Source organism: Panthera pardus, unplaced genomic scaffold (assembly GCF_024362965.1).
Source record: "Panthera pardus isolate Hobbes unplaced genomic scaffold, ASM2436296v1 HiC_scaffold_24, whole genome shotgun sequence".
Classification (NCBI taxonomy): Eukaryota; Metazoa; Chordata; class Mammalia; order Carnivora; family Felidae; genus Panthera; species Panthera pardus.
Window position 1 is genome coordinate 45,771,839 of NW_026526810.1, and position 26,022 is coordinate 45,797,860.

Genomic DNA, 26,022 nt, shown 5'->3' on the forward strand with positions numbered 1-26,022 from the left:
TCAGTTTATATCTATACCCTTTTAGAAGAGATCCTGAAGAAAAAGACAGTCAGAAAAGTGGATCTGACTAAAGGTCTGCAGAGCTGCATGATTGCTGTCTTGCTTTTTTTTTAACTAGGCGCCACGCCTAGTGTGGAGCCCAACACAGGGCTTCAACTCACAATCCTGAGATCAAGACCTGAGTTGAGATCAAGAGTCAGATGCTTAATCCACTGAGCCACCCAGGTGCCCCTGGAGATCTGCTTTTAAATGAAACAATAATAAGAGCGAGCGGCAGGAGCAACTACTTCCTACTTTAACATAGTGTTCCATTTAACCCTTACAACTTGGCTAAGTTCTATTATTAACTTCATTTTACAAACTCAGAAACGGATCTAAAAGATCTTCCTAAGCCCATTCTGTAAGCCTGGCTTCTTCCAAAAATATCTAACTCAATATGATAGAGGTGAAATGTCAGAAGCCCGCAGGACTAACTTAAGACTTCATACTAACCAACATATAGTACAGTACCTTTACAACTGTATTCACAAGGAGAAGCAACAGCTCATGACTTTCATGTAGAAATAAAGAAACAGCCAAATAACCTATAAAATTTGAGGGGGAAAGTCTCATTATTACCTGCCTAAAATGACTTTTCCCAGGAAAAGTTAAACAAAGCAATAATATATTCCAAAATTTAAGTGTCAAAGATAACAACTACAGGTAACTATAAAAACAGATTGGAAAATATGAAGTTCAAAAACTTCAGGAAGATTTCAGATGTTCTTTATCTTGAAATCTTTCAGAATTCTGTATTTCACAGGATTGTCACCAAAATGGAAAAGAGGCTATATGTACCAACTTAAAGTCTTATAAATGACATTAGAAATATATGCCTTCTATCTTCTGTGCATATCTCTACACAATCAATTAAAACATTACATTTTCTATCTTACAGCCAAAGATAACTATATAAAAATAGTTACTATAGTTACTAGTGAGTTACTGGCTATTTCTTATTATTGAATGAGCTACCTAATACCAACCTGTATGATGTAAATCACATATTAAGCCATACACAATATCTATTTTCTCATTTGGAGATACACTATTGAAGGAATAACAGTTGTTGAGGAAAGAAACACTATCTACCACAATACGTGTACTTGATTTAAATAAGCATTTTTATTTCAATAATATTAAAACATAAAAAAGTACATCTTAGGGTTGAAGAAATACATTAATACTATGGCAAATGCCATGTATATGGAATCTAGCTACTCCATGTCATTTTCTTGTCACTCTTCAGATTGAGAACATTTGTTAGACAGTTACTGTGGATCAGTATATTACAAGCCTTACCTCATTCAATCCTCACAACTGTATGAAGTAGGTATAATTATCCCAAAAAGAATAATAAGGACGAAAAAGGGTAAATGACTACAGTCTATAGCTATTACATGGTGAAGCCAGCACTCAAACCCAGCCAGGAGTTAGTTCATGTTTTAATCCCTATGCTGTCCTGTCTCTCCATGGTCTATCCCGAGGCCCTATTCCCTGACACCTATCCTCACTGTGTTTCATTCTTCTCAATTCTTTCGGCTCTTTCATTAGGGATTCTAATGCTAACTGTCCCCATCATGTCTGTGTCTACTGGGAATCATGGGAAACTGTAAGAAATTACCTATTCTCACAACCAAGAAGAAAGGGTATGACCCACGGCAACATCTTCACTAAAGGTCAGAGGAGCAGGGCAAGAGAGAAAAAACAACTAAGCAGGGGCAAGAAAGGAGAAAACCCTAGAAAGCATTTAAAGAAAAAACTTCTTATCTGATTGCTGAAAACTCATGATCAGCTAAGGTATCACCCACACCCAAGTCACCAATATCAAGGTATAAGAAGATGAATAATTTCAAAGACCATATCAAGGAAACCTTAACTCTGTTACAAAGAATATCCTAACTATTGTGACAGTCAGGAAACAGGGAAAAAAATATTCAGTGAACTCAAAAAATGAAAAGGTTCCAGAAAGCAAAGAATAATGACTAGATTATGGAGCATGCTTGATATGAAAGAGTGACATATAGGGTAAGAATACAGGCTTTGATTCATAGAAACTTGGGGTTTACATTCTGGCTCCACTATCTACTAGCTATATGACCTTGGACAAGTGACTTAACCTTTCTGAGCTTCAGTTTTCACCTATCTCATAAGATAAAGCACCCAACATAATGCCTAACTTAATGGGTGCTGAAATTTATATATTCAACAACATATAAAAATAATAAGGTGGGGGCACCTGAGTGGTTCTCTCAGTTAAGCATCCGACATTTGATTCTGGCTCAGGTCATGTTCTCATGGTTTGTGAGTCCGAGCTCAGAGTCAGGCTCTGCAATGACAGCGTGGAGCCTGCTTAGGATTCTCTCCCTCTCTCTCTCTGCCCCTCCCTTTCTCTTTCCCTCAAAAATAAGTAAACATTTCACAACTACGTGGATGGAACTAGAGGGTATTATGCTAAGTGAAATTAGTCAGAGAAAGACAAATATCATATGACTTCACTCATATGAGGACTTTAAGATAAAAAACAGATGAACAGAAGGGAAGGGAAGCAAAAATAATATAAAAACAGGGAGGGGGACAAAACATAAGAGACTCTTATGGAGAACAAACAGAGGGTTACTGGTGGGGTTGTGGGAGGGGGGATGAGCTAAATGGGTAAGGGGCATTAAAGAATCTACTCCTGAAACCATTGTTGCACTATATGCTAACTAACTTGGATGTAAATTAAAAAATAAAATAAAATTTAAAAGTAAATAAAATAAATAAACAAACAAACAAACCTTAAAAAAATAATAATAGGGGCACCTGGGTGGCTCAATCAGCTAAAGCATCTGACTTCGGCTCAGGTCATGATCTCGTGGTCTGTGGGTTTGAATCCTGCATCAGGCTCTGTGCTGACAGCTCAGAGTCTGGAGTCTGCTTTGGATTCTATGTCTCCCTCGCTCTCTGCCCCTCCCCCACTCACGTTCTGTCTCTCTCTCTCTCTCTCTCCCTCTCTCTCAAAAAGAAACATTAAAAAAATTAAAAAATAGTAAGTAAATAAAAAGAAGAAGGCATCTCCATCAGAGAAAGCACCAAAGCTAACCTTAGAAGTCTCAGGAGAGTTGAAAAGGCAATAATAACACAATGAAGACATACAGAAGGTTTAAATGATATCTTAAAAAAAACTTATACTCACTAGCACACATGAAAAATGTCTGATACCTGCAGGAATAAGTTCCTCTACTTGGCAATAAAATATTTCCCTAAGATCATGAATCTCAATAAAAATGACTCTGAGGTCTCTATTAAAATAAGCCTCCGGAACTATGAATAACACAGGTACAAGGTTATTCACTGCAACATTATTTACAAGAGAAAAAAAAATAATAACCCACATGTCCACCAATAGGGACCTGATTGAAAAAAATGATGGCCTATCCATCCATCCAATGAAAACTATGCAACTGTGTAAGAGTATGAAGATGTCAAAACAAGGTGTATAATAATCTATACAGCATGTTATCATTTGTGTAAGAGAGAGTTTATGAGTGTGTTCCCATGCATTTGCTTGTTTTGCAAGAAGAAACAATGGAAAGATTAATTACAAACTAATGAAAATGGTTACTTATGGCAGTAAGGAGCAAACTGGGTAAGAGGGACTAGAAATTAAAAGTGAGACTTGTTTGATTATACCTTTTTATAAGGTCTTAACTTTTGAACTTTATATATTTTTAATAATAAAATTAAATTGAAAATGAAAAAAATGGTATGCCAGTCTAAGAAGCACAATATAGCAACAGTCGTACAAAATTACAGCACCAACCACCTAATATTGACTATTGTTTTCAAAATTTCCCTGTCCTTGGGGATCTTAGAATTAGTTCAAGAGCTAAGACATTAATATATGAAAAGATACCACCCAAAGATGATGGTAAAAGCCACCAGAGTGATAAAAGAAGAGTTAAAACTTGATTTGGATATGAGAAGGGAGAGACAACAGAGGACATTCCCTTGGAGGGAAGAATACAATAAATCTAGAAGAGTGAAGTGAGTTTCAGTAAGTAGAATAATGGGTACAGCTAGTCTCAGAATCTTTAGCAAACTATCTCCCTTTCCTATCCCATTATCTGACAGCACAGATATTTGTGAAGAATGCTGGTCCTTGACAACATGACACCATCAACTCCTTTGAAGACAGAACATGTTATACTCCTATATGACTCTAAAGTGCTTCCTTCTTGGATTTTGATACACAGTTGAACCTACATGAATAAAAGATTTAAAGGATATTTCCTAAGAGCCCTAAAGGTTGATTAAGGAGACAAACATTTTTAAAAGATACCTCTAATCCTCACAGCTAACATTTGTGAAACTGAGAACAGGATATTTTTTTTTTTTTTCAATTTTTTTTTTTTTTTTTTTTAACGTTTATTTATTTTTGAGACAGAGAGAGACAGAGCATGAATGGGGGAGGGTCAGAGAGAGAGGGAGACACAGAATCGGAAGCAGGCTCCAGGCTCTGAGCTGTCAGCACAGAGCCCGATGCGGGGCTCGAACTCACGGACCGTGAGATCATGACCTGAGCCGAAGTCAGACGCTTAACCGACCAAGCCACCCAGGCGCCCCGAGAACAGGATATTTTAAATTATTCAAGTCAATTTCAGTTTTTATTCTATAAAGAAACATTTCTGATCATTAAACTGATGATGTTAGACTTTAAAATCAGCTTTGTGGAGGTATAATTTACACTGAAGAAAATTCGCCCATTTTAAGTGTACAGTTTAATGAACTTTGACAAGTATAGATGCTCATCTATCACAAAAACAGGATAGAATCAGTAAGACTGATTTCACTTATAGGCTTTAAGTTTTTGAAGTGTTCCCTTTTAAAGTTTTGGAAATTACAAGGCAATGTTCTAAAAACACACTATATACCCGCCATTACTCATTTTACATAGTAGCTGGTACTTTAAGAACATTTAGTATTAAAATCTTAAACACATACATACCTACTCTTTTTTCTAAAAGGTTTCCTTGTTGTGCCAACTTGATCGCATGTATGTAGCCAAAGGAAGCATCATATCCAAGCATTTCACAATATATAAGTCTCACCATACACTCCTTCATCATTCTCTGAAAAGCAAATATCCAGTAACTGCATAAACAAATAGAATGTTTTGGGTTTTTTTCATTATGTTGCAACCATTTCACAGAGGAATCCTTTAATCCTAGCACTGAAGAAATAACATACACATATATAATAAATTAATAACCTGAAGTCAAACTTTATAAATAGAAGTTGCTCCAAAACTTAGCTTACCAACAGTACTGATTTTAGTAAAATTATTTCAACATTTTGTTAGTGGCAACATCAAAAAATAAATCAACTGTATCTATTTCTAATTCTAGGTGTACCTGTGAAAAATTTAGTTACAATGGGAGACACCTGGTCCTCAGACAAAATTTCACCCATAGTAATATGACTTGGCTTCTAGAACAGAGCACATCATTTTAATACACTTTGTCAAATGAAGACATCCATAAAATTCCCATAAGTTGGTAATAATTTGTAAAGAAAATAATTTTCATATTTGAAAACCAAATTGCACCTGAACTTTTTTCAGAATTATTTTGCTGTACATAATATGCAACAGTTTGTTTTATAGGCATTGTTTTCTTCTTCTTTTTTTAATGTTTGTTTACTTTTTGAGAGAAGGAGAGAGAGAGAGAGAGAGAGAGAGAGAGAGCGAGCAAGCAGGGTAAGCACAGAGAGGGAGACACAGAATCCGAAGCAGGCTCCAGATTCCCAGCTGTCAGCAGAGTCTGATGTGGGGCTCGAACCCATGGACCATGAGATCATGACCTGAGCTGAAGTCAGCCGCTCAATCGACTGAGTCACCCAGGCACCCGTAAAGGCATTCTTTCTAAACAATTCTCAATTAGGAACTGAAGGGTATGGTATCATTAATGGTATAGCATTTCTAATTATTTAATTTTTTAACTGGGTCTTTCAATATTTACAACACAAGCTAAAAAGCTGTTTTAGGAGATTCTATAAATGTGTTTTATAATATAATAATTTTTGCATTCTCAATATTTATAGCAAATTTTAATCATAAATAAAAAATAGAAATAAAATGTGTTTCAAAATAAGCTCACAGACTATTTTAATACCTAAAAATCTTATTAGGTAAATACCCATTTATCTTATTAGGGTTGGTATATTACAAGGTTATTAAATCACAAAATACTTAGAAAACAGTAACATATTTTAAGGTAAGGACATTAATATTCAATATTTCATTCATATTTTATATATGAATATCATATTTATATATTTAAATATGAAGAGCTTTATTATTTTATTTTATTTTATTTTATTTTATTTTATTTTATTTTTAATGAAGAGTTTTAAAAGAAACCATGGGAAAATCCTTGGAGAATAAGATTTAATTCAGGTCACTTGTGTTTAAGTAATAAAAGTCAAATTTATTAGTGTATTAAGACTACTAAACACTGAAAAAATAAGCTTAAAAGATACTGTAAGTTCCTTTCAAAGGCTTCCACATCAATTAGGAGCGGAAGTGTTCATCATCATTTTATTTCACAGTCTTTCAAAGGTCATCATGAGCTCTATTTAATTAAAATTATATTGCATACCTTATTATTCTCTTAGTTTTGGAGAAGAAAATCCATTCCTCAATAAAGAATTTTTTTTTTTTTTTTCACAATTTCTCTACACAGAGCATCTCAGAGACAGACTACAAAACATGCCCAGAGCTGGACGGCCATAATTATTATAAAGTCTTCCTTCAAAAGTCTGGCTCCCTAACTTCTACCTATTTATCTTATTTTTGTGCATACCAGGTGTGCCAATTACAGAAAATGGAAATCAAACTAAGTAAAAGGAGAGAAACCGTTCCTGCTTAACGTTTACTAACAAGTATCATGAATAAAAATCACAATGACTTCTTACATACACACATAAAGATCTATACACCCACATATATACATTTACACACATAAATACATCAGATTAATGTGCTTTGAGTTTCATTTGTCCACATATTACCATGATCATAAAAGGAAATACATACATTCTCTTAGACTTTAAAGTGTTATTCATGTACGTGATCATGTGTTCATGCAAAATATCACCACAATATTTTTATTAGAAGAGAAGGATACTCCCACAGTGACTTACACACAGAAAGCACTCACTAAATATTTGCTGAATAATGTTACCTGGAAAAAATCTCATTATATGAAACCACATGAAAATTAAAAGAAAACAAAACAAAACAAAAAAAAACCTATTAGGTCTTAATCTATGTAGGGACAGAGACCTGAATATAGGGGCTACTCATTACTAGCTGCTGAATGAATGCTGTTTGAAAAATCAAAGCATATGGAACTGAAGTTTTAAAAAAGACTGGAATCTGATTTAGCTGTCATGCAATATACTGTTTCATAGCAAGAAAGCCATTTTTCTACTTTGTTCACCTATATTCCAAGATGTATAATAGTAAAATAAGAGATCTATAATATACCAACTAAGGACTGAAAATATTACTTTAAATGATATATGGTAACCTTTTCTCAGTGTACAACATTAACACATTAAGATCAGTACTGGGGTCCATGAGTATTGCCACATTTATGTAATTACCATCATGTTGGCATTGAACTGGCATCCGTCAAGCAAGTCTTACTCAGGTGCAGACAGTCAATAATAAAAAGTTCAAGCTAATGTCTGACTTGCTACCATCCCATAACCGATTGTGACTATGATAAATTACATTTTAGCAACTTACCAATGAGATGCCACGATAGGGTCCACAGTGGACCAGGTTTCAAATATAAAATGTGCTGGTACCGACTATGCAAACTTACCAGTGTTGTAGTAGGAGCAGAAACAGTTGCTTTCAGATTACTCAGTTCCTGCTGGATTAGTTTCTCTTCCTCCTGAAAAAGTGAAAGTATTTAAATGCATGAATAACTGGCTTTTTAAACTGTAACAATATTTTTTTAAAGGAAAAATATAATTTATAATACTTGCAATAAAAAATAAACATTATGTTAAAGTACAATTACATGTGCTTAAAATTTGCCTACAGGCATTTCTCCAAACCTTGGAATCATTCCTAGAAAGAATAATCCACCATCTCTCTTTCCTTCACTTAATTACTATCTCCTTAAGGACAGTTTAGCAAAAAAAGTTTGGTTTGGTTTGGTTTGAATTAAAGTTAGAGAGAAAGAATAAAAGAAAATGTTCATGTACTGGCCCAGGATAAGGTTCTCACGCCTTCCCTTTAAAAGTAAAAAGTCTTGGGGTGCCTGGGTGGCTCAGTCAGTGGAGCATGCGACTCTTGATCTTGGAGTTCTGAGTTCGAGCCCCACGCTGAGTGTTGAGATAACTTAAAAATTAAAAATCTTGGGGCACCTGGGTGACTCAGTCAGTTGAGTGTCCACTCTTGATTTCAGCTCAGGTCATGGTCCAGGGTCATGGGATCAAGCCCCATGTCAGGCTCCATGCTGAGCTTGGAGCCTGCTTAAGATTCTCTCTCTCTCCCTCTACCCCCTTCCCCTGCTCACTCACTCTCTGTCTAAAATAAGAAAAAAATATATGTTTAAAATAAATAAATAAATAAATAAATAATCTTAGTAAATAAAACTCAGTCTTCATAGAATCGAGAAATAGGGCAAGAATGCAGAAACAGAAATCGGTTTTTTTCCCCTAAAATATCCTTCCCTATTCTTTTCTCCTTATTCCTCACATCCTTTCCCTCACTTCCCATCTCTGTCTCTCACACACACAATAAATGCACCAATGTGATCATTTCTACTGTCTGCACTGTATTTCATCTCCTTAGCACACTTGAGTATCAGCCCCATTTTTGGCTAATATACCACTATCTTTAAATCACACAATGAATTAGTAGATATCCATTAGGTGGTTAATCAAGAACTACTAGTGAAGTACTGCCACATGAAGAGATTAACTTAAGCTTGAGATTAACTCAGTTTGCCCTTAGTGCTTATGAACAGTTTCAAACTGCAATTTAAGACCAAAAATAGGGGTGCTTGGGTGGCTCAGCTGGTTAAGCGTCCAACTCTTGATTTTGCCTCAGGTCATGATCTCAGTTAGTTCATGAAATCGAGCCCCACGTCAGGCTCCGTGCAAAGCACAGAGCCTGTTTGGGATTCTCTTTCTCCCTCTCTCTCTCTCCCCTCTCCCACTCATGTGCTCTCTCTCTTTCAAAATAAATAAAAACTTTAAAAAATAAAATATTTTTTAAAAGAGCAAAAATATTTTTTTAGATTTCACTCAGAATCTCACAGAAATTAGTAAAAGACAACATGTTAAAACAATAATAAGTCCATAAATAATGATTTCTGAATGTGAAGCAGAAATACAGCATCCAGTAGAGTATCATCTAGTTCGGTTTAAACAGAATGTTTTAAATCCTCAGAGCGCTTTGAAGAAAATCTTTCTGTCTTCGTCATTTCCTCTCCCCCAGCACTTACACGTCATTGTATATTGCTTATACTTGTCTTTTTTTTAATTTTTTAAATTTATTTTGAGAGAGATAGAGCACGCACGTGCAAGCACACAAGCGTGCGCAAGAGTGAGGGAGGGGCAGAGAGAGAGGGAGAGAGAGAATCCCAAGCAGGCTCCAGGCTGTCCGATGCTTAACCAACTGAGCCACCCAGGCACCCCTTATTTCTATTTATCTTAAGCCCCAAATGAATGATCAATTCCTTGGGGAAAAGAAAATCTGTTTCACTCTTTTTCCTCAATGTCTAACACGTAACCTCTCCCACAAATATCTTTTGAACAAATTACGGCATAATACACAATCTTTTTTAAATATATAAATTCCTTGAAACTTGCAATCCGTATCTAACACAATCCGTTTGACTACCAAAAGTCTGTGGAAACTTAATACCTTCTATTATAACTGCTCATTTTCAAAGCCCAACTGAGGCTGAGACAATAAATTTGACACTGAGAGAGAATTATGCTTTTTCTCTGCCCACCCCGTAGGTCTAATCTAAGAACCTCAAGCTCCCCAAAAATATTCAACGACCGGTTCAGATGGCAGGGGCTGTTCCGGAGTGTGACGTCCAGCAGTTGAAATAACTGGAGGAAAGAACCTGTAAAGAAACTTTGTAGAAGGTAAATAATGTTGACACTTCCATCGTACTTGGTATTTTCACTCGCTTGATGTCTCATTTAATTCTCGAAACAACCTATGAAATACGTATCGGTACTTTTCCACTTCAACGTTCGGGAAACACATGGAGTCTCAAAGATTAAAGAGATCTGCTCCAGGTAATAATGACTCAGTGTGAGGATCCACTGTGGAAACTCGGCCTCCCCGCTGTCAGTCCCGGAAGGAAAACCACGCTTCTAGACAGACGCAGGGACGGACTGACACAGCAGTCCATAAGCCCGGCCGCAGGGCCAGCCCTGAGGGCTCCCGCTCGACTAGGGCCTCCCAGTGCCGGGGCCTCCCCCGGCTCCCCCGACCTCCCGGCCCGGCAAGTACGTACGTGCTTGGAGGTTAGCGCGGTGATGCCGCGGACGAGGTTGCCCAGCCGCGAGGAGAAGGACGCCTTGACTCCCGCTGGCCCGCCAACCGACTGGTTCTGCAAGAAGAGTCCCGGCAGCGCCGTCAGCGTCTTCTCCACTATGTCGCTCATCGCCGCCGCCGCCGCCACCAGCCGCGATCTGGTTGCCGCCCGGCTTCATGCCCGGCCCCTGCCCAGCCTCCGGCCCGGCCTCCGTAGACACTTCCTGTTTGTTTGAAAAAGAAATCTTTATTCGCGTCCAGAATGGACAAGTACAGTGTCGTTCCCGACTGAGGCCGCCAGAGGGCGCGACAGTCCGCTGGGAGAAGCGGCTCTCCCAACTTGCGCGAGGAGGGTGACGTCCAGGGGAGGAATTGAAGGACCGGATGGTCCGGTTTCGATGGCAACCCCGGGGTCTCACCCCTGGGTCCTCTTGAGGTAGCCGCTGGGGCTGGTCCCCCTCAAGCTTCATCCTGCAAGGTCTCCCTTTTCCCTTTAGCTGCCTCCCCGCCGCGCGAGACCGCGTCGGGAGGTGCACATTCCTTTCCCCCATTCGGCCTGCGCTCCCCCTCTGCGGGACCGCGGGCAGTAGGCCCATCTCCCTGCACCGCAGCCCGAGCGGCGGGACGGCGCGGGCCCCGGCCCTGACAGTGCTGGTGGTGTCGAATGACGGGCCACTGTCCTGCGCATTGCTTCCGCCGGGGTCTCGCGGTCACTGCCGCTTCCCTTTCACCCCTCTTCACCGCGGATGTGGGGAGACAGCCAGGGAGGGCAAGTGGTCAGGCGGCCACCCCCGCCTCCGACCGAGTCCGACTCCGCAGTCCCAGCTGGAAGGTCTCTCTCCTGGAGCGGTCTCCCCTGGCCGGACAGACAAGGATGAGTGTTCCTGCCCTACCCTGTCACAACCTTCCGTTCATTTTCATTTGACAACTCATCACGGTTCTTACTACATAAATATCTCCGCATGGAGCGGGTATTTTAGCTATTGACGTTACCCCAGTTTCTACCTAGAGCACAATCTAGTACGGTGGTTCTCAAAATGTGCTCTGGTGTCTTCTGAGGGTCTCTGACCCCCTTACAAGAGATCCACGAAGTCAAACTATATGCCCAATATTATTTAAAAGTTGTTTTATGTTTTAGCTCTCATCCTCTAGGGAGTATACAGAGAAGTTTTTAAGAGGATAGTTGACTTAAAAGCTCTGTTGACTGGTGAAATGTGTGCTTGAGTACTCCTCTGTTTTCTAGAATCTTCTAAGGTGTAGGGTATAAATATGTGCGTTTTCAGAGATTAACTCAGTTTGTCCTTAGAGCATCCAGTGTGTTCTTACAAGCTATCGTCCTTTATACTTAATTTCTGTAACCTCATCAATCGTCCTATAAATGGCTTTTTGAAAACCCTAAATTGTCCTTGTACCTATGTGGAAACACACAAAAAAAGTTTATTTTGTCAGGGAACCTAGGTGGCTCAGTTGGTTGAGCACCAGACTCTTGATTTTTGGCTCAGGTCATGATCCCAGGGTAGTGGGTTGAAACCCCATGTCAGGCTCTGCTCTGAGTGGGGCGCCTAATTAAGATTCTCTCCCTCTGCCCCTCCTCCCTGCTCTCTATCTCAAAAAAAAAAAAAAAAAAAAAAAGTTCATTTTGGAGACTTTTTTTGCAATAGTTTTTAATTTATTGAAAAATACTCTAAATGTTTAAATTTTATTTAAAACTTATTCTTTGAAAATTTAATATTCTAAATTAAAATTTTGTTTATACCCTTTTTTTACTTTAGGTTCTCTCATTGGCTTACAAAAGGGAGATTAGAAGACTTGCTTTTTCAACCTTCCCACATCTAAAGATGCTGAAAAGGATGATACTGACATCAATATCAAAGCATTCTCTGACTCAGGTAAAGGGAAGAATCTGGGTGAAACTGTAAATAAGAAAAGAAAAGGCAAAATTGAATATTTCAAACATGGTAGGCTCTTTAAAAGCCCAGGAGTTTTTGTTACCACTTTTCAAACCAGAAATGAAAAACCCCCTGACGCATCTTACAGGTTAAATTATCGTATTGCATTGGCTGAAAAGGTGCATGTAGTAACTGAGAAACTAAGAAAGCCTGTACATTACTGAGGAAATGCCTGCTAGGTGAAAAATCAGTCAAAGAAATCATGGCCAAGCTACTTTCCAAAAATGCAGTAGCTCACCAAATTAGAACTTGAGCTGCAGACATCAAGACTGAGGTAACATCTCATCTGCAGAACGGCAGTGCCTTTCAGATGGGCAAAAATGATAGAATTATAGATGTAGCTAGACTTACTGCTTTGCATGTATATATCCAGTGTCAGCACCAACTAACACTTGAAGATCTTTTATATGAATGCTTAGCAGCAAACAGAAGTGGTGCTAAAATAGAGCATTGACTCATTTTTAAAATCTCATAGTTTATCCTGGAACAACTGTGCTGATATTTGCACTAATAGTATAAAAATAGTACTGGGCAAAATTGCTGGCGCCTTGGTGCAAATCAAGGCAGAGGCTCCAAATTGTCCTCTTCACCACCACATGCTCACAATGGGGGACGAGGGGCAGCCAGTTTACCTCAGACTATCTTTAATGAAGCAGTAAGAGTTCTTAATTTTATTAAAGCTCAACCTTTCAGTACATTTCTTTTAAATATTGTATGTGACATTTGGGTGAGCTCATGCTCCACTTCTCGTGAGCTCCAGCCCCGCTTCGGGTAAAAACAGGAGCCTCGGGTGAGTCCCAATTCTCTCTCTCCTTCCCTCTCTGCCCCTCACTCACTTGCATCCTCTCTCTCTCTCTCTAAAATATGTGTGTGTGTGTGTGTGTGTGTGTGTGTGTGTGTGTGTGTGTATTGTGTGTGACAAAATTAGAAGTGCACATAAAACAGTTCTGATGCACAGCCACAGTTTCTCAAGGAAAAGCACTTGCGCACTTATTTGACTTGAAAGCTGAACCAGCCACTTTTCCTCACGTACTGACAAACAATGGTTTTCTTGCAAATGAACAGCAAGTCTGTAAGTTCAAAGAAAATAACGGAATTTTTTGCCACTGATAAAATTCAAGCTTTCACCTGAAAATTAGAATTTTGAAAACTGTGTTTCTGTACCAGGAGTTTGTTAATTTCCCAATATGCAAGAACTGTTCTGATAAGATTGGTGGTGATATTAATGAATGTTATTTTTTGATCATGTATAATTAAATGTGTTAAGATTTGGAAGATCTGTTTAACTCAACCAATATCTTCCAAATGATCAATGCGTGATGTTATAAAATTATGAACCCATTTAAAGTGCATATATCCCAATGATTTTAATGTAGCCCAGTGAGAAAAGTTCACTGATATGTTTTCAAATTCCACAATTGTAACAAACCTTTAAGAAACTACTTCTTGTTGAGTTTTGGTGTTGTGCTAAAGAATAATATCCACAATTATTTGAAAAGGCTATTAAAAAACTCTCTTTTGGGGCACGTGGGTGGCTCAGTCGGTTGAGCATCTGGCTCTTGATTTCGGCTCAGGTCACAATGCCAGAGTTGTAGGATCAAGCCCTGTGTTGGGCTCTACACTGAGCGTGGAGCCTACTTGAGGGTCTCTCTCTCTCTCTCTCTCTCTCTCTCTCCCTCCCTCCCTCCCTCCCTCTCTCTCTCTCCCTCTCTCTCCCTCTCTCTCTCTCTCCCCCCTTTTGTTTCTCTCCCCCTCTCATGTACTCTGTCTAAAATAAAATTAAAATTAAAAAACAAATTTAATACTCTTTTTTCCCCAAGCCGCATATTTGTGTGAGACCAGATTTTCTTCATAAACATCAAACAAAATAACAACCTGTTGTAGGCTGACAGTCGCTCCCAAGAATACATCCACATCTTAATCCTCAGAACTGGTAAATGTTATATAGTGAAACGTGTGCAGGCATGATTAGGTTAAAGATCTTGAGATAAAGAGATTACCCTGGATTATCCCAGTGAGGCCTAAATGCCTTCACAAATGTCTTATCAGAGAGAAGCACAGGGAGATTATAATTCCAGCACATACAAAAGTGCAGTTGAAGCAAAGATAGGGGAAGAGATTGGAAAGAAGCAGCCATAAATTAAGGAATGCTAGCAACCACCAGCATCTGCCAGAGGCAAGGAGAGAATTTTCCTCTAGAGCCTCCAGAGGGAGCACTTCCCTGCCCACACCTTAATTTCTGTCCAGTGAAACTGATGTTGAATTTCTGGCTCCAGAACTGTAAAAGAATTACATTTCTGTTGTTTTGAGCAACTGGATTTGTGGTAATTTATTAGAACAGCCCCAGGAAATGAATACAAACCCTGAAACAACAGATTAAATAAAGAACCCGGCATGAGAATCCAGCTGTTTTATGTTAAGCCTGACAGTAAAGAGATTTGCAAAATTGTGAAACAGTGCCACTCCTGTCACTAATTTTTGTTGTTGTTGTTGTTTTGAATATATAGATGTTTGTCATTCTTAAAAAAATGTTTTTAACATATAATGGGTCCATTTTTTGCTAAAACTAATAGCTTAAAATTTTGTTTTACCTTTTAATTTAGTAAATATCTATAGATATAACCCATATAAACAAAAGCTTTTGGAGGTCCTTGACAACTTGCAAGCATGTTAAGAGGTCCTAAGATAAAAAATTTTGAAAACTCCCTAGTACACGGTAGGTACTCAATTATTTCTGAAGTAATTATTATATTTATTATTCAGTCGCATCAATTGATATAGGAGTGTAGGCCAATGAACAGCAAACGAGTTTAGGGGTAGGATGAATGGTTGTAAGAGAAGAAGACAGAAGAATCCTTAGAAAAGAGAAAATTTGATAAAAAGACAAAATTATCTCCTACTGACCAGATTCTGAAGGAAAAGTTGCTGGAGCAACTTCCAGAGCTTTCTATCCAGTGTGTGACCCAGGCACAAAGATCATTGAATCCCCACCAATTCCTACCATTCCTTCTCTAGGTTCCACCTTGCAAAGCTAAAAATTTACAACAGAGGTGAGAAACAAACATCAAAAGCCTGGAAGTGAAATTCCTGTTAGGAAAAGCTGTAGAAGTATATAGCAGGACTTAAGATTTAGAATTATATGATGTGGGAATTGGAAGAAACTTTGGATGTCATCCACACATCCAATCACCTAATATTACAGAAAAGGATACTGATACTTAGGCTGTGGAAGCCACTTGGCCAAAGTCACACAACCCTAGAGGTAGAACTGAAATTGCAGCCCTAAATACAGACTTTGAGCTTGGAGCATGTTCCCCATACTTTCATGGCATTCACAGTGAAGAGGTCGCCTGTGGCTTCCTACTCTGAGACCCTGGCTCCAAGTCCTGCCATGAAATGAAAGGGGTATGGATGTTCTCTTTTAAACATGTAATTTTAGACTGTCCATTTTTTCTGTAAATATGGGCTCTTTCTCCTTTTCCTATCTCTACCTCTGTCCCAGGTAATTTCACTCAGAATGACAGGGACCGAACCTATTAAATTAAACCCTCTAGAACTGGATTTCCTCTGTCTCTCCTTTTAGTCAGGGAGGAAGGTGGCTGTCATTGAGCTGAAAATAGGGCCGGGAGGTGACTCAGTACATTTTAAGGAGGTACAGTGGTCCTAAGACTGCAGTGGGGCAAACTAGCTTATGCCTCACAAGAATATCAGCAGCCCCACCACAAACTTTCCAAGCAGGACTATCTCACCTGGAAATATATGGAGATGTGTGAAAGGGTAATAAATGTGGTGGTTTTTTGTTTTTTGAAGGGGTAATAAAATTTTTTCTTCTGCATTTCTTCAGCTTCCTTTTTAAAAACTTTTATTTTGAAAAAAAAAATTCAAAAAAAAAAAAAAAAGGGGGCGCCTGGGTGGCTCAGTCGGTTAAGCGTCGGACTTCGACTCAGGTCACGGTCTCGCGGTCCGTGAGTTCAAGCCCCACGTCAGGCTCTGGGCTGATGGCTCGGAGCCTGGAGCCTGCTTCCGATTCTGTGTCTCCCTCTCTCTCTGCCCCCCACCCCGCCCCCGTTCATGCTCTGTCTCTCTCTGTCTCAAAAATAAATAAACGTTAAAAAAAAATTTTTAAAAACTTTCATTTTGAATAGACATTAAATTCCCTCCATTCAAAGCTCAAAATGTACAAAACGTTATGCTGAGCAAAATCTTTTGCCCCTCCCATCCCCCAGCTGCCCCCTTCCCTTCCCTAGAAACAACTGATACCATCTATTTCTTCAGAAATATTTGATATATAAATATTAGCTTTCACTTTAAAAGCCTTAGATTCCACCCCATACCCACAGAGAATTCAACCCACTTCTTCTCAAGATGTATCTCTAGGGAATCATTCTTTCGGGTAACATTTTCCCAAAAATTTCTGCCTTCATTTGATGACACTATTCAAGACAAACAACAGTTGTTCATGCTCACTTACTGCAAGGTTGTCATGCTGTCCTGGGAATGAGCCTGGGAACCACATGAAAGGGGAGTTACAAGGACACACAAATATCCTTGCCTCCAAGGATCTCACCTGTACGAGACTCTCCCCTAGGTTCCCAGGCATGTACCCTATTCCCAACCCCAACTTCTAAACTCCATTTAGCTTTCTTCATCCCTTTGCTCTTGAGTTTAACATTTGGCATTGTTTTCCCTGAAAAGCCCTTGTCAGCCCTCCCAATAATTCTGATTTCCCACTCTAGCTAAATTGCCTCCATTTACCCCTAATAACATGGTTAATTCACCCCCATTTGCTCCATTTCCCCTGCCACCATTTCTGTCCTGGATTATTATAAAACTCTTCTAATTAATCACCCACTATCACCGATTTCCTTTCCTTTCAGCCAACCCTTTAGAGAGAGCTTTCTATCTCAGAAATCTGATCATGTTTTTCTCAGTTCAGACTAGTCTGATGGATAAAATGCAAACTCCTTACCAGGGGGATGTAGGCCTTGATAGCTTTCTCATTGCCCACCTCTCTAGCCTTTTCTCCTACTAGGCTCAGGTTAGCGTTTTTTGTTTTAGCGATATCAAGAAGCCAACAGTTCCCTGAATATGCCACACTTTTAACCCCTTTGTTTTTGCACATGCTGACTGCCTAGAATATCCTTCTGCTCTTAACTAGAAAATTTCTATTTTTCCTTTAAAACAGAACTCATGCAGTCACCTTCCCCATGAAGCCTTCCCTGCTCCATGTTTATACAACCTCTACTAAAATTGAATTGAAATGATCTATTTATATGTCTCTCTCCTCTGTTAGAACCAAACCCTCAGGAATAGGAGCATGTTTTTCTTATTCTTGATTCTAGCACAGAATCTATATTTGTTGTCATGGAAAGATTGATATGAGTGAAGAAAACAGGTTATAAAACATGCGTATGTGGCTTGAGTCTGTCTTTGCCAAAATACATATCAATCTCACATTTATCACAATTTGTAAATATGAAATTATTTACCAGATTTACTTAGTGTCTTTCTCCCTCACTAGACTGAATGCTTCTTGAGACCAAGGATCAAGTGTTCACTGCCATTTGCCCAGCACCTGGCACAATGCCTGACACTTAGTAAGCACTCATTTTACATTTCATAAATGAAGAGTGTGTGGGAGGGAAGGGTAAGCATAGAAAAATATCTGGACACATAAATACCTAAATGTTAAAGGTGATTGCCTAGGATGGTCAAATTATGATTACTCTGTATGTTTTTCTTTATACTTTGTGCTATTTACTGAATTTTTTAAAATGATAACATTAATTTTATAATCATAAGGAAAATTAAAACCATTTTAGGAAAGAAGCAAGGTACTAGGAACTCAGAGGTCCATTCAGGTCCCAACTGAACCTTCTCTGCCAGGGTAGATTAAGTGGGTTTGGGGCTGCCTGAGTAGCTCAGTTGGTTAGGCATCCAACTGTTGGTTTCGGCTCAGGTCATGATCTCACTGTTCGTGGGCTTGAGTTCCACATAGGGCTCTATGCTAGCAGTGCAGAGCCTGCTTGGAATTATCTCTCTCCCCCTCTCTCTCTGCCCTTCCCCTGCTTGCTGTCTGTCTCTCTCTTTCAACATAAAAAAATAAACATAAAAAATTTTTTAAAAATTAAATAAAATAAGTGGGTTTGCCTCAGAGATAGAACTAATGGAAGCTGAAAGTGTCAGGGATTAAAGCAGGACCAGAGAAAGATTTATTAGGAAAAAAGGGTGCTGGGAGAACATCTGGTTATTTGTTCCCCACTACTGACAATGATCTGTGGGAATATAAAGAAGTACCCATTGATGACCATCTCTTAAAGTCTAAACAGTTCATTTGTCCCAGAATTTACCATTGTTTCTTAACTTATTAATAGATACTCATCGTAAAAGATATTCTGTGGCTAAATTAATTGGAAAATGCTGCATACTTGTACTCTACTCCACAGCCCTGCTCTTAGAGATGTGCAAGGTATCTTGGCATATTCATGACCCTGTGAAGTCCTATAATAAAGAATCCTATTTAATTTTATTTAACTCAACATTTCCCAAACATTTGTAAAATATGAAACAGATTTTTTAGCAAACAACAATCTAGCATCTTATAGATAACTGCTTGATAAACACAATTTTATGTAACATAAAAATGGATTTCAGGGCAGGACTTCTCACATGATGAAGAAAGGAGATAAGCAAATCCTCTCTATGGAAAACAAGTATACAGCAAAATTATCAAAAATATCCATTCCAGTGTTTTAGAAATCACTCAGAAGCACACAACAAATTGAAAAGTATCAATTCATTAAAAAGTACCACACATCAGATAAGAATGGAGGGTTCTAGGTTGTTTTTCCCTGAGGCTACTCCTCCAGGCCCCTCTGCCCAGTAAGTTTGATCGGTACTGTGATCTATCCGGGTGGAGCAAGTCATGAAAACTTACACATTCCTTGATGGAGGGAACTCATTTAATTTGGAGACAAATGTGAAAAATCCAGTGGCATCTGCCAACCTGAGGCTACAGTCCTGACTAGGGTAACCAATGGATCAAAGACTAGCCAATAATTTAAAAAAGAGATCAGGAAATAGACAGTCCTAGATAGTGGCTCTCCATCCATCACTGGCCAACCCGAGGCTGTGTGTACGCACCAAGTAGACACAAGGCCTGTTGGAAAGTAAAAGTCAGGCAGATGTGAAAACTGCCTAAAATGTGAAAGTTCCCTCCAAACCACACACGTATCGAATAGCAAGGAATGGAAGTCTTACTGACTCTGTGGTTTGAGCACAACCTCTGATCAATCCTTGCCTGACCACCAAGCTGTGCAGATCCAGGATGACCCCTAAAAATCCAGAGATATCATGAGCACACAAGGTGAGGGAGACATCCATAGGTTTAGTCCAGGCAAGGCACTAAACAAACAAAGAAAAAAACAGCAACAACTATCACTAGGGGTAGAAATCAGAAACAAGATTTCCTACAGAATTTTATCTAATATGTCCAGCTTTCCTGGAGGCCTCAAATCCCAACTTCAAGTTATATTACAAAGCCGTAGTGATCAAAACAGTAGGGTACTGACACAAAAATAGGCACATAGGTCAATGGAACCGAATAGAAAACCCAGAAATGAACCTACAACTACATGGTCAGTTAATCTTCAACAAAGTGGAAAAGAACATCCAATGGGAAAAAGACAGTCTCTTCAACAAATGGTGTTGGGAAAAACTGGACAGCAACATGCAAAAGAATGAAACTGGATCACTTTCTTACATCATACACAAAAATAAGCTCAAAATGGATTAAATACCTAAATATGAGACCTGAAACCATTAAAATCATAGAGGAGAACACAGGCAGCAACATTTTTTACATCAATAGTAGCAACTTCTTACTAGCAACTTCTTACTTCATCAAAATAAAAACCTTCTGCACAGCAAAGAAAACAAAACATCAATAAAACTGAAAGGCAACCTATGGAACGGGAGAAGATATTTGCAAACGACATATCTGATAAAGGGTTAGTGTCCGAAATATATAAAGAACTTCTAAAACTCAATACCCAAAAAATGAATAATCCAATTTAAAAATGGACAGGAGACCTGAATAAACATTTTTCCAAATAAGACATACAGATGGCCAATAGACACATGAAAAGATGCTCAACATCACTCATCAACAGGGAAATACAAACCAAAACTACAATGAGATATCACCTAACATCTGTCAGAATGGCCAAAATCAGGGTGCCTGAGTGCCTCATTGGTTAAACGTCCGACTTCAGCTCAGGTCAAGATATCACAGTTCATGGGTTTGAGCCTCGTGTCTGGCTCTGGACTGACAGATCAGAACCTGGGGCCTGCTTCAGATTCTGTGTCTCCTTCTCTCTCTGACTCTCCCTCACTTGTGCTCTCTCTTTCTCTCTCTCAAAAATAAATAGATAAACTTAAAAAAAAATGCCTAAAATCAGCAACACAAGAAAAAACAGGTGTTGGCAAGGATGTAAAGAAAGGGGAACCCTCCTGCACTGCTGGTAGAAATGCAAACTGGTGCAGCCACTCCGGAAAACAGTATGGAGGTTCCTCCAAAAGTTGCAAATAGAATCACCCTATGATCCAGCAATTGCACTACTAGGTATTTACCCAAAGAATACAAAAATACTAATACAAAGAGATACATGCACCCCAATGTTTACAGCAGCATATCTACAATAGCCAAAATATGGAAACAGCCCAAGTGTCCATCAACTCATGAATAGATAAAGAAGATGTGGTACTTATATACAGTGGAATATTACTGAGCCATAAAAAGAATGAAATCTTGCCATTTGCAATGACCTGAATGGAGCTAAAGAGTATTAGTATTATGCCAAGCAAAATAAGTCAGTCAGAGAGAAACAAATACTATATGATTTCAATCATAGGGGGAATTTAAGAAACAGAACAAACGAGGGGCACCTGGGTGACTGGTTAGGTGTCCAGCTTTGGCTCAGGTCATGATCTGGCAGTTTGTGAATTCAAGCCCCGTGTCAGGCTCTGTGCTGACAGCTTGGAGCCTGGAGCCTGCTTCAGATCCTCTGTCCCCTTCTCTCTCTGCCCATCTCCTACTCATGTTCACTAGCTCTCGCTCTCAAAAGTAAATAAACATTTTAAAATATTTGTTTAATAAGTTAAAAAAAAAAGAAATAAAACAAATGAGCAAAGAGAAAAAAGAGAGAGAGGCAAACCAAGAAACAGACTCTTAACTATAGAGAATAAAATGATGGCTACCACAGGGGAGGTGGGTGGGGGGATGGCTGAAATAGGTGATGAGTATTAAGGAGTGCACTTATGATGAGCACCAGGTGTTGTATAGAAGTGTTGAATCACTAAATTGTATACCTGAAACTAATATTATATTGTATGTTAACTAACTGGAGTTTAAATTAAAACTTAAAAAAAATTAAATGTCCAGCTTTCAACAACAAAATTATGAAGTTTCAAAGAAGCAGGAAAGATGACTTATATTCAGGGGAAAAAAGAGTTAGTAGAAACTGTCTCTGAGTGGGCCTCCATGTTGGATTTAGCAAAGATTTCAAAGCAGTTATTATAAATATGTTCAAAGAACCCAAGGAAATCATGTTTAAATAATTAAAACAATATATGACAACAGTGACTTAACAAATATATAATTCAATAAAAAGACATTATCTGTTTTTAAAAAGAGAACCAAATGTAAATTTTTTAATGTTTATTTATTAACATTAAAGACATTAGAGACAGAGACATTAGAGACATTAGAGACAGAGACAGAATGAGCAGGGGAGGGACAGAGAGAAAGGGAGACACAGAATTCGAAGCAGGCTCCAGGCTCTGAGCTGTCAGCACAGAGCCCGACACGGGACTCGAACTCAGGACCTGAACCAAGAGATTATGACCTGAGCCAAAGTCAGACACTTAATGGACTAAGCCACCCCGGCACCCAATTTTCTTTCTTTCTTTTTTTAATGTTTATTTATTTTGAGAGAGAGAGAGAGAGAGAGAGAGAGAGCACACAAGCAGGGGAGGGTCAAAGAGAGAAGGAAAGAGAGAATCCCAAGCAGGCTCCTTGCTATCAGCTCAGAGCCCAACCTGGGGCTTGATCCCACAAACTGTGAAATCATGACCTGAGCTAAAACTAAGAGTTGGCGTTTAACTGACTGAGCCACCCAAGTACCCCTATGGTCAGTTGATTTTCAGTGAAGTATCCAAGATAGTTCAATGGAGAAAGGACAATCTTTTCAACAAATGATGCTGGTACAGTTTGATATCCATATGGGAAAAAAGTTAACGTAGACTTTTACATCACACCACCCCCCAAAAATTAACTCAAAAGGGCTCTTAGACCTAAATGTAAATGTAGTGTAGCCTTGGTGGTATAGTGGTGAGCATAGCTGCCTTCTAAATGTAAATGTAAAACTAAAAGTTCTAGAATAAAATATAGGATAAATTCTTCATGACCTTAGGCTAGGCAGAGTTCTTAAATATGATCTCAAAAGTGCAATCCACAAAAAATTGATAAACTGGACTTCATCAAAGTGACAACTTTTGGGCTTCAAAGAAAACTCTTAATAAGTTCAAAAGATAAGACATAGACTGAAAGAAAATACTTATAAGCTATATATCTGGTAAAGGAGTTGTATCCAAAATACACAGAGAACTCTTATAACTTAGTAATCAGAAGACTAACAATCTAATTTAAAAATGAGGAAATGCACATTTCACCAAAGAGAATATATGAACGGGTAACAAGTACTTGAAAAAACACTCAACATTATTAGTGACTAGGAGAATTCAAATTAAAACCACAAGAAGATACCATTACACACCCACTAGGGCCATAATCAAAGTATAGACAATACCAAGTGTTGAAGAAGATGTGGGAAACTCTTTATATATTGCTGGTGGGAATGTAAAATGGAAAAGCCACATTATAAAACAACTTGGTAGTTTTTTAAAAAGGTAAACAAATTTGCCATATGACCTAGAAACTCTACTAGGTATTTACCCAAGAGAAATGAAACTATATGTTCACACAAAGACTTGTACATAAATGTTCACAGAAGTTTGGTTTTTTTGTTTGTTTTTTTAAGGTCTTTTCATTTTTGAGAGACAGAGAAAGACAGAGCATGAGCAGGGGAGGGACAGAGAGAAAGGGAGACACCGAATCCAAAGCAGGCTCCAGGCTTTGAGCTGTCAGCACAGAGCCCGATGCAGAGCTTGAACTCACGAACTGTAGATCATGACCTGACCTGAAGTTGGACCCTTAACCAACTGAGCCACCTACATGCCCCCATAGCAGTTTGTTTATTCATAATAACCAAAAGCTGGAAACAACGCAGATGTCCATCAACTGATGAATGGATAAACAAAACTAGTATGTCCATATAATGGACAATTTTTCAGCTGTAAAATGGAATGAAGCACTGATACATGCTACAACATGGATGAACCTTGATAACATTATGCCAACTGAAAGAAGCTTGTTATAAAGTGTACATTTATATGCTATGACCAGAAAAGGGAAATCTTCAGACAGAAATCAGATCAGTAGCCGCCCAAGATTGGAGGTGAAATTGAGGATTGGCTGCAAATACTTGTGAGGGAACTTCATGGGGTTTTGGAAGTGTTCTAAACCTAAACTGTAACAGTGATTGCATAGCACTGTAAATTTTTATTAAATCTGATTTTATTAAATCTGATTTTTATTAAATCATTGGCTGTACACTTACAATGGGTGAATATGATATGTAAATTATATTTCAATAAAACTATAAAATTGTTAAGTGAATTTTAGAAATGCTTGTCTGTTATTGATTGACAGTTTCTACAGGATCTTTCTGGGACTTAGTGACCAGAGATGCATGCAAAAGTAGAAAGAGAAAGAATTTGTTTAGAAAACTTAATACATTGATGAGGGTCTATAGAGGGTTACCAGAGAAAAATTTCAAGAGAGAAGGCTTAGGAGTGACCAGAAGTTGTTCAGGAAATTCTCCAGGCTGAGAGGCAAGGCCTAGAAAAGGAGACATGCTGGGTAGAGTTCTGGGGACTGCAATGGTGGGGATTTAGGCCACTTTAAAGAAAACAGTTCCACACTCATACGCAAGAGGGCACCAGAGGAGCAAGCCCCAGTTGTGACTGCAGATACTCCCAACCCCTGAAGGCAGGGCACTTTCCTGAGTTCGTTTCAAAACCGGACCCAGGTTCTTCAGAGAGCAGGACTCTCAATTTCCTTTTATTTTCTTTCTTGGGAGGAAGAGGGAATTTGCCTGAAGGTGGCTTCCTTTTAAGTCTGAAAATGTGGCAGGAAGAGCCAAGAGAGGCCCTGTGACTCTCTCCAGGGGAGAGGCAGCAGTTACAGCCAAAAGAAACTGCCCTAAGAGGAGCTTTTTCAGAATGACACATGCTATTTTCTTCCTCTCCCTCCGTGACTCAGATTCACATTTCACACAGACCTTTGCCTGTGTTTTCTTTCCTCTGCCTTGACTGCTAGCCAGCAGACTGTGTCCACAGTATTTTCCCACTCCTGCTCCCCAGTCTGAATCAGCCTGCTAAAAACTTAGCTGGAAGAGATCTGTTGTTTACAGGTAAACTCCTCTACAAGTACCTTTGCAATGAAAATCTCTATTTAAGAGAGTCCTCCACAGCGCAGCTTATATCTAACCTATTTCAAATCGTAGTCAATGAAACAAAATTCTAATCCATACCGTGTATTTGGACAGTCCAGTGGAGCTTACTTGTAAAAAGATTTGACCTATGATACTTTCTTTTCCCCAAAGAACTTGAGAAGTAAGTAGAGGCAAAAACAGAGCCCCTTCTGTAGTTAGAGAGTATTTTCCCACAGACACTTATTTTAAAACTCCAGTTCCCAGGAAATCTTCATAAAGACTTTTCCCAATAGTCTACCCGATCCTGGACAAGAAAGAGAGATAGGCTCTAGATTCGATAAGCAGGGATCTTCTCAAAAGGAAACCATGGGAACTTTCTCAAATTCAAGTGGGCCTTGGTCCAGAGCATTGTCAAAAATGATCAAGGGATCAGAAATGAATCTAGTTAAAGGAAACAAAGTAGCATATCAAAGAAATGAGAGTATATTGAGGCCTGAGGCCATAGTAATCTAATGAAAGTCAAATCTTTAAAAAATACAATACCTAGATCATATGACAGAATTAATTACATCAATTCTTCTTCCATAGTGCTAAGAGCAAGATGTCCTCAAAGGACATTATTACTAGGGGAAGCCATTTTCTCCCTCTCCCAGGTCCATAAAATAGAAACTTTCACTTCTTCAAAATTGCGGAGACCATTTGCCTTTCTGCTTGTCCCCTCCCAGTTCTCCCCAAAGAGGGAGTGACTTACCTGACTGGGGCCCTGGGGAAGGAACTGAGCATGCTCAGTGCACCCACCCCTGCCTCATCAGAAGGTCTAGAGTAGAGTATTGGGAAGTGCGGTTGTACACCCTGACATGTG

At 38.8% G+C, this 26,022-nt stretch overlaps 1 protein-coding gene and 1 long non-coding RNA gene across 4 annotated transcripts in view; one reads left to right on the forward strand and one right to left on the reverse strand.

Moving 5' to 3' along the window:
- Positions 1-10,815, reverse strand: part of AP4E1 (adaptor related protein complex 4 subunit epsilon 1) — a 59,985-nt gene extending 49,170 nt beyond the window's left edge. Inside the window, exons 1-4 of one of the 2 annotated variants that reach the window (XM_053889069.1) lie at positions 10,578-10,815; positions 7,914-7,985; positions 5,030-5,153; positions 511-584 (exon numbers count right to left, since the gene is read on the reverse strand). In XM_053889069.1, coding sequence (XP_053745044.1) covers positions 511-584; positions 5,030-5,153; positions 7,914-7,985; positions 10,578-10,727 — 420 coding nt within the window. In that variant the 5' untranslated portion in view covers positions 10,728-10,815. Of the gene's footprint in view, positions 1-510; positions 585-5,029; positions 5,154-7,913; positions 7,986-10,577 lie in introns of those variants that run through there. The other variant, XM_053889070.1, reaches the window with a different exon arrangement.
- An 82-nt stretch (positions 10,816-10,897) lies between these two features.
- On the forward strand, positions 10,898-24,226 carry LOC128772955 (uncharacterized). Of its 2 annotated transcripts, none has more exons than XR_008417087.1 (4): positions 10,898-11,033; positions 12,370-12,486; positions 18,068-18,143; positions 23,646-24,226. It is a non-coding gene; the product is annotated as an uncharacterized LOC128772955 (long non-coding RNA). The 2 variants fall into 2 exon arrangements; XR_008417088.1 differs by having other exon boundaries at positions 10,899-11,033; positions 23,959-24,226.
- The last annotated feature ends 1,796 nt before the right edge of the window (positions 24,227-26,022 follow it).